Raw genomic sequence first — 9490 nt, forward strand, 5'->3', positions numbered from 1 at the left:
CAATCCCATTTTGTTGTAGGGTATATGGACATGTGGTTTCATGGAGAATTCCTTGACCATGGAGAAACCCCGACAACTCAAAATTAATGTACTCTCCTCCATTATTAGAATGTAGAACTTTAATAACGAAAGAATATTGCGTTTAAATCATTTGAGCAAAAGACCGAAATATGGCACCAACATCACTTTTATTTTTCAACACATAAAGCCATGTCATACGGGTGCAATCATCAGTAACAAACCACCTAATTCTAGAAGAAGTAATAACTGGAGAAAGCCCCCAAACATCGGAATGCACAAGGTCAAATGGAAAAGTTCTTTTATTCATACTAGGAGGAAACGAAGCACGATGGCTTTTAGCAAGAATACATACTTCACAATGTAAGTCTAATTCATTTATTCCACTAATAAACTACGCAACATACGCCTTAAATAGCTAAAGAATGCATGGCCTAATTGACGATTCAATAACCATACTTCTTGTAAATTACTATCATGGAGCACTTAGACTGCATGAGCTTTGCCAGGAACAACATCATCCACATAGTACAACCCCTCTCTCTTAGGGCTTGTTTACTAATCCGTAATCAGATTGAGATGAATTGAATTGAAGAGGAATTGGATTGAGGTGGAATCAGAATCAAATTCCTGTTAAACATGTTTACTAAAATTAGCTGGAATTAGAGTATGAATGATATTGATTTATATAAACTATTTACTAATTCACATGAATCGGAATGAAAATTAATGTGTTACTAAAATTCCCTTATTGTAACTAATTTATTTTATATCTAATTATTTATAGTAAAATTTTTATTCTTTCATTACTCCTTACCAATTACCAACATAAAACAACCCCCCCCCCACCAAAAAAAAAAAAAAAATCACTTCATGTCCTATCTCTCCCATCTTTCTGCTACCATGTCGACCCATCCATTTCTAAAATTTTCCAGTCACCTTTCTCTCTTCCTCTGTCTTCCTCATCTCTCTGGTGACCTACCTCTTTTTATAATTCTGCAGGCATCTCTCTCATCCTCGTCTCTTTCTCATCTTTCTCTGCTGTTGACCCACCCCTGATCGCGAGACCACCATTTTCCCTGTTCTTTGGTCTTGGTCAGGAACGCGAGCCTTATTAAGCAAGGGCTTGAAGGTACCACCTATGGCCAACCATCACCATCGCAAGGGCTGCAAACATTGACACTATTCTCATCTTTGGAGTTTGAGGGTATTACCAATATAAAATTTGGATTCTTGATGAAAACCATTTCCCAGAATTCAAATACCTCCTCTTACTTGAGAATCGGACTTCGGCTATTTCAGGAGTTGAATTCCTGATTTTATGCGAGTCCCACAATTATTTTAATTCCTGATGGTTTGGTAAACACTGGAATGGTTGGGGATATGTGCAATTTCGGTTCCCACCATTCCATTCCCCTTTGGTAAAGTGCCACACCCAATTATCTCTTTGGTCTGAATATCATGAAGTAGACAAAAATACGAATACATTAGATCAACACAATCCAATTGTTCAGTAATCTGTGGAATGGAAAGTAAATAATGTGATAAAGATGGAATAAGTAAACATCGGTGTAAAGAGAGAGAGGCCGTGAGATACACGGTACCATCACTAATAATAGGTGCACATGTACCATTGGCAGTCGCAATGTATTCCCTGTGTGATGTTGTCATATATGGAAACATATTCTTATCGTATGTCATATGATCCGTTGCACCAAAGTCCAGAATCCAACCTGTATGATGCTCAGTATCGGAGGCCAAAAGAACATGCCCTGCAGTACCTGTAGTGGAGGACGAATCACCATGGGTAGAACGAGTTAACAAAGTGTGACTTGGGTCATTAGAGGTAGTTTCGGCCTCCTTAGCTCTCGGTAAAGTAGTAGCTAGGGAGGCATGGCCTCCATTATTTCCCCCCACTCCCACACTCATTTACACGTAGCTTCTTTTCAATTCTGGAAACCAATCAGACACCCCATGCTTGGCAAAACACGTATCCTTTGTATGACGGGTCTGTCCACAGAAAATACACTTCAAATCATCTTTATTTTCTTTGGTAAAGGGACGAGGATTTAAAGATTGATTAGAAGGATTACTAAGACGAGGGGCAGCAGCTGGCCGAGAGACCATGGCCATGGGCGGCAGCCCTCCTTGGTTGTTAGTCCCTCTCATCATGGTGGCATGTCTTTGTGCTTCACGCCGAACAACAGAAAACACTTCCTCAACAGATGGTAAAGGTTGAGTACGTAGAATATCACAACGTACTTTATCAAAGATATCATCCAAACCTGCCAAAAAAATGTACACACGATCAATTTGAATCTCTTCTCGAAGGGTCTTGAGATATACAGCATACTCTATTTTGATTGGTCTCCTTTGATCTAACTCTTACCAAACGAACTTGAGGTCATCGTAATACACACCAACCAACCGATCCTCTTGACGAAGTCTGAAAGATTTAACCTTCAATTCATAAATTTGAGAAATATCCGAACCATCATAATAGGTCTGAGCCACGTCTTCCCAAACTTTAGCAGTACGTAGGTGAATAAAAAATCCCATGATAGTAGGTTCCATGGAATTGATCAACCACCCTTTTACGATTGCATTCCCTGTCTCCCACGTCTCATACTCAGCAATATCCTCAGCAGGTTCCTTGGTACTCCCTGTCATAAAGCCCTTCCTACCACGTCCAGCGATGTGCATTTCTAAAACTTTGGACCAAAGAGGATAATTTGAGCCATTCAGCTTCACAGTGTTTGGTACAACAGATGCATCATTCTGAATAACAACAGAATTCAATACTGGATTATGGGTTGATGTACGAGAACTACCCTCCAATTTCAAAGTCGCACTATCTTCCAAAGACGCCATACTATCTTACGGTGCACAACTCTTGAAGCAACAGTCCACACGGTTCTGGTATAGCAAGATCAAATCACACACGGTAACGTAGAAATATGTCGAGACAGCAGCACACCCACATGAATACTTTAGCACAACATTAATACTCCTACTCACACACGCACACAACTTGACGTTCTGCCAAGGAAATTTGCAAAAAAAAAAAAAATAGTGATCATCATGTCTCTTGGAACTTTGGTGTTGTCTGTCTCCATCTCGGTTGCCTCGACCACCTTAACCTCTTCCTCTACCTCAACCTCGGCCTCTTCCTCTTGAGCTTAAGGATTCAAAAAAGGTAGAAGCTTTCAGAGCTTGTTCTTCTAAGTTGACACGTTCTGTGATCCCACGGTTCAGCTGTTGCTCATGGACCAACAATGAGCTTTGAAGCTCATCAATCGACATCTCTGCAGTGTCATTTGACTCTTCAATAGAGCAAACGATGTAGTTGAACTTTGGAGCCATAGATCTCAGGATCTTCTCTACAATGGAGCCATCATCAAGCTTGTCACCATGGATTCACATTTTGTTTGCAATCCCCATGGTCCTTGCAAAATACTCGGTGACAGACTCTCCATTCTTCATTTGGAGAGTCTCAAAGTCTCGTCTCAGGGCCTGAAGCTGTGCACGCTTCACTCTTGCTGACCCTTGGTACTTTCTCTTCATGGAGTCCCAAATGTGCTTGGAAGTATCCTTCTAGAGAATAGTCTTCAAAATAGCACGATCAATTGATTGGAATAGGTAATTCTTTACCTTCAAATCCTTCAACTTCAGTTCTTCAAGCTTACGTTGTTGCGCAGTCGTAAGCGTACTTTCTTCGGGTATAGTATAACCCGTTTCCACAAGATCCCAGTATTCTTTGGACCTTAGGAAATTCTCCATCAACATGCTCCAATGATCGTAGTGACCGTCGAAGCGTGGAATCGCTGGCTGAACAAAGTTTTCTGCTGGTTTGTCAGACGCCATGAATGCTTGCTACTGCAAGGACAAAAGCTGCTGCTTCTATTAAGAAACTCTCGACACAGGCCCAGTGGGGGCTCTGATACCAAATGTTGATTAAACTTTTGAAACTGTAAATGCAAGCTTGCTGCTAAAGAGATGGTTAAGAAGCTCTGAAATTCATTTACTTGAATGAGAAAAAATACAACTTAAATAAGGAAACACATCTGCTGCATAACGTCCACTTTGCAGATTTTGTGGAACTACATACCACGATACCGTGCACAGCAACGGAAGAAAAAATATTCTAGGGTTACGGTAACCTAGGCTCTAATATCAAATAGAATTTTACAGGGTAATTTTCCATTGTATTACTTCCTTGAAATATACATATACAATCTTTGTTCTATAAGGAAATACTAAACAATAAAGGACACAACAATAACTCTTTCCTAATAAAGGACTCCGAGTATTTACAATATATTTACATACTTATTTTAATAACTCACGTTTACAGTTATCAGTATTACGAAACAGTCTTTATATATCATTTCATCTTCAATTTGAATTGGTTAAGAGCAACGTGAGAGAACTATTTCAGAATTAGGATAACAACCATCAAAAACAATTTTTTAGTGTGATTCCCACAGACTAACAAGAAAATGCAGTTTGGATTGGAAGAACATTTCATACATATAGTACACGTAACGAATATTTGACTATACCGAGGATAAAATGTGTGCTTTATTTTGGTCCGAGCCGTCCGACTCCTCTCTTTTCTCTAGTCTCGTGCATGAACCGTTGGTATAATTAAATACATTCACGTGCGTTTGTCAACCTGGATTTGTCGGTCAATTACTCTTTTTCTCAAGCCAAAAAACAAATAAAAAGGGAGAAAAAGAGTGTTTTAGAGAGAGAGAGTCTCTCCCTGTGTTTGTGTTTACACAATAAAAACAGAAGATTCTGGATAGGAAGACTACTAGTATTTTAGACTTGTTCGCTTTGGCTTCTTTTTAAACTCCTCTCATCGCTTCCCTTCCCACCAAAAATTATTCAACAGCAAAAAATGGAGTTAGCTCTGAGCTTGGGGGATGCTTCAAAGCCGTTTCTGTTCCTTGACAAAGCTCCAAAGATTGGTAGCAACAAGGATCTAGGGTTTTGCATGGGCTTGGGGAGTGCTGCAAGATCGGATGAGAGTAGCAGAGAGAGCACCCATGAAGTTTACGATCAAGAGGAAGGAAGAAGAAGAAGTAGGGTTTCATCAGATCCACCTCTTCAGCTTAATCTCTTACCTTCTGCTCCAGTTCCTCGTAGCCATGCTTCTTCTCAGCTTCGCTTCCCATGGCTTACTGATAATCGTAAGACCAACTTCACCATGAGATCTTAGGTTTTGTTATTTTGTTATATGTTTTGGGAATGATTACATTCTTTTTCGTCCGTGCATCTGTTTATTTTTGTCCATTGATTCTTGTTTGATTTACTCGATCTAGGCCATAAATAAACCGTGCATGAAAAGAAAAATCATTTTCACAAATCATTTTCCAATGTTATTTTGTGTTTGGTTGCTGGGAAACTCAACAAACTGAAAAGGAAAATCTCTAAACTGAGCACTCTCTGATAAAACCGACTTGGTAGAATTTCCTTCTTTGTTTATTGGGTTGATTTCCTAATTAAGCACCCAAACTTAAGAAAGTGAATGGAAAATTTGTATTTTCCAATTAAAAACCACTTCGCAAAATTTTCATTTTTCTTTTCATCCGGTTAATTTTCTTAGAATCCGAGCACGACCCAAATTATTCTCATATTGGGTTGATTTTGTTACAGTTGCTGTGTCTGAACCGGCCGGTTCATCAGATGGACCGGGAATAGGGTTCGATGTGAACCGGATGCCTGGAGTGGTGGCCTCGGCTGAGGAGGCAGAAGATACGGCGGCGCCGCTATCATCTCCGAACAGCACAGTTTCATCGTTTCAGATGGATTTTGGAATAAGAAGTGGAGGAAGATCGAGTAAAAGAGATTTGGAGGTTGATGCCGACAGAGCGAGTGATGACGAGAACGGGTCGACTCGAAAGAAACTCAGGCTCTCTAAAGATCAATCGGCTTTTCTTGAGGAGAGCTTCAAAGAGCACAGCACTCTCAATCCTGTAAGTCAGGGGGGGGGGAAAGAATACTTCAAAAGTTTTTTGTTTATAACTTCAGAGAGTAAACAATTCGCCTGTTTTAATTTTGACTAATTGTTTGTTGTTCTATTTTTTAATATTTGCAGAAGCAAAAACTTGCTCTGGCTAAACAGTTGAATCTTCGTCCTCGCCAAGTGGAAGTGTGGTTTCAGAATCGAAGAGCAAGGTATACTACTGTTTTATTTCTTTCTCTTTAATATAATTATTTCATTTCATACAATCACTTGTGATCACACCATGAAATTAGTATAAACCGAAATTTATATATTATCTCATAAATCACTATTTGGCACATCTCTCGTTCTGCAAATCCTTCTCTTTTTTTTACTTCTAAATGAAATAAATCAAATAAAAATACAGACACTGAATATTTTGGTTTTTTCTTTGAAAAATAAAAATAACGAACTATTGACATTTTGTTCCTATGTTTTAAATTAGTTGGCCTTCTTTAAGCTACTAATTTTTGTTTGGAAAAATGATGAAATAATTATACAGGACCAAGCTGAAGCAGACAGAAGTAGATTGCGAGTACTTAAAGAGATGCTGTGAGACACTGACAGAAGAGAATAGGAGGTTACAAAAAGAACTGCAAGAATTAAGAGCTTTGAAGACCTCTCAGCCTTTCTACATGCAGCTGCCTGCCACCACACTCACCATGTGCCCCTCATGTGAGCGCGTGGTCACAACTGCCTCAGCCAACACCTCCACCACCACCACCACCACCACCACCACCAACAACCACATAAAGTCTGTTCAGAAGAAGCAGCCAAGGTTAAATCCATTTGCTGCTGAGGTCCACATGCAGCAGCATCAAGGTGCAGCTGCATGAGATGTCAACATAGAATCTGGTATCCTGCACTCTCCATTCCATTTGTATATATTTTGGCTTGGAGTGGGTTTTATTTTCTCTTTTGTTCTCTTAATTATTTTATTTATTTTTAGGTTTGTTTTTCCCAATCTTTATCTCTGTGGTTTCTCCTTATAAGTTTTAGAAACCATGGACGGAAAGGGTGATATGATATATTTTTATTATTGATGAGGAAGTTAGAAATGATTTTTGCTAGAACTGCCCTTTAAAATGGTTTTGTTGGGGTTTTTGTGTTTTGAGAGGGAATTCAAACATAGTTACTTATTTTTTATGATCATTTTCCCACATATGCTACGTTTATGGCTCTTAATGTTTGGTTGCCGATCGATCTTTTGCTAGAAATTTTGGGAAATGCAAGGGAGATTAAGTTTGTAGCTAAAATTTGTAAATAAAATATTATGAAAGTTGATGATTAAATTATTAGTTAAGCGTCAATAAATGTGGTTAAATTTTATTAACAAATTTAGTTTATTTACTATCATCCAGAAAATTTTCATTGTGTTCAGCACACGATATGATACATCACATGCTATTATGCAAGTGGTCGGACATTTGAAAAATATAACTTTTCTCCAATACTAGATTCTTTTCGTGTTCTGAATGGACTGAAAAATTATCGAAAATTATAACTTTTTTCGAATACTAGATGCTTTTCGTGTTCTGATTGGACTGAAAAATTATTGATCTTTTGCATGAGATAAATAAATAACCAAAGATTTCCTTTGCCAGACAGTTAACTGGTATATTTATGGAAGTCCCTGATTTGAGATATCCTATGATGATAGACTCTACGCGGACAAATACTTTCATGTTTGTGGAAGATCTGATCTTTGGCTTGGCCTGTCCTTCGAGTTTTGTTATTGGAGACAACAGTTAAATGTAGTTTAGGCATTTGCTTTATTTATTTATTTATATTTTTTAACAGATCAAAATTGAATTAATCAAATGAAAATCTATAAGTAGGCAAACACAAAGATCAATGAATCTAGAAGAAAAGAATGATGAATGTCAAAATTACCATCCAATTAGACTAAAGAGAATTTTAACGAAAAATTTTTAGTATTGTTTATTTTAACAAAAAATTATATATTTACATTAAGAAATCAATTTTGGTATTATTTATTTTATTTTTATCGTTAAAATTTAAAAGTTTTTAAATTTTTTCATTAGTTTTTCTTAGATTAAATGGTCATGTCGAACTCCTCCAGTCAAAGTGGAAGGTTTTTCAAACCAAGAACAATAGTCTCAAGCAACTTTTCATCATCGTTTTGGAGTTCAGAACGTCTCCCAAAATTTTCACTTAGCATATCTGGTCGATTCGATGAAGATCTAGTCTTCATAATACTCTTTTGTATTTTGGTACTTGCGTGTTTTGGATGAGAGGTGGATCTTCATCTGATCTTGAAGATGGAGACGATAAGTCGTTGTTTCACTGGACGCGAATGAGAATAGCCTCCTATGTGTAAAAGCATGCCAGACAGATGTGCCGTAACTTGCATGTTAAGATACAAAATATACCATCTACATCTTCATCTCGTTGCATGGAAAATTCAAGCGATTCCAAGTTAAGATGCAAACTTCAAATTTGTATATTTTTTGTTAGCTTAATTGTATTTAATTTTATCTGTGAGAGATTCTTTGTCAACCATAATGATCGTTCAACTACAACTAGTCAATTTAATGTCATCCTAAACCCTATCTTGTGGTTTGTCTTATCATTATTTGTTGATTAGATGCCATTGCGATGAAGGAACTTATTTTAATATAGAACGACGTTGACAAGACCATTATTCCAGACACCAATATCACCCATAATTTCTACATGTTTAAAGGAATTTTGTTTTTCTTCACGATTAAGTTTTGTGTGTCATCCTTTTGTTTATCATCTTATCATTATTTATGATTACGTATAGTAAATTTGATGTGTTGATGTTATCCACATTCTTAGTTTATTTTGGAACTTAGATAACGATTTTGGTGGTCCAATATCATAGTGTATAGAGTATTTAGTTTTTACTTATGCGTTCCGGATTCAAAACTAATAACTTTTTTAAATATTTGTAATAATTTCGAATTGTTCCCTTTCCCTTTAATATAGTAATTTTGTTTATAAAAAAAAAAAAAAACTTTGGGTAACTCTATTCTTGCTCTCTCATTCTATGAATAATGTTAGGAAGACCGCATATTTTTACCACATTAATGTATTGTCACATGTGACAAGTGATATATACAACCAATTAGTCAAAAAGATATATACAACCAACATTTAATGATATTAATTCATTAATTAACGTAATATGTACACATAATTTGTTATATCAAATAGTACATCAATATAGTACAAAAATGTAATTTTCCTAGCATTTTCTATTTATTTACTTTCTTTTTTAGAAGATTCATGCTCTCTCGTTCTCTAATTCTATTTTTATGTTATCAATCAACACCTTTTTGTCATTGATGAGTTATTGGAGGATAAAGATTTATTTTCTTGGTCGATATATTGGGGATAATGATGGAGCCACTACGCGAAAATCCTAACTTTGTTGTGAGTAGAAAAAAATAAGCACCTCCCTCATCACATTGAGGC

The 9490-nt window shown here is 36.9% G+C and overlaps 1 protein-coding gene across 1 annotated transcript; it reads left to right on the top strand.

Moving 5' to 3' along the window:
- The first annotated feature begins 4753 nt into the window (after positions 1 to 4753).
- On the top strand, positions 4754 to 7521 carry LOC137711924 (homeobox-leucine zipper protein HAT14-like). The gene is made up of 4 exons (XM_068451077.1): positions 4754 to 5213; positions 5680 to 5999; positions 6122 to 6201; positions 6531 to 7521. The coding sequence occupies exons 1-4, from the start codon at positions 4922 to 4924 to the stop codon at positions 6862 to 6864; spliced, it is 1026 nt and encodes a 341-aa protein (XP_068307178.1). The 5' UTR covers positions 4754 to 4921; the 3' UTR covers positions 6865 to 7521.
- Positions 7522 to 9490: the final 1969 nt, after the last annotated feature.

This window comes from Pyrus communis, chromosome 13 (assembly GCF_963583255.1).
Source record: "Pyrus communis chromosome 13, drPyrComm1.1, whole genome shotgun sequence".
Classification (NCBI taxonomy): domain Eukaryota; kingdom Viridiplantae; phylum Streptophyta; class Magnoliopsida; order Rosales; family Rosaceae; genus Pyrus; species Pyrus communis.

Coding starts and splice junctions, on each gene's coding strand:
- LOC137711924 (XM_068451077.1), top strand. CDS start 4,922: ATGGAGTTAGCTCTGAGCTTGGGGGATGCTTCAAAGCCGTTTCTGTTC. Junction 5,214..5,679: donor CCCATGGCTTACTGATAATC/GTAAGACCAACT, acceptor ATTTTGTTACAG/TTGCTGTGTCTGAACCGGCC. Junction 6,202..6,530: donor TTTCAGAATCGAAGAGCAAG/GTATACTACTGT, acceptor ATAATTATACAG/GACCAAGCTGAAGCAGACAG.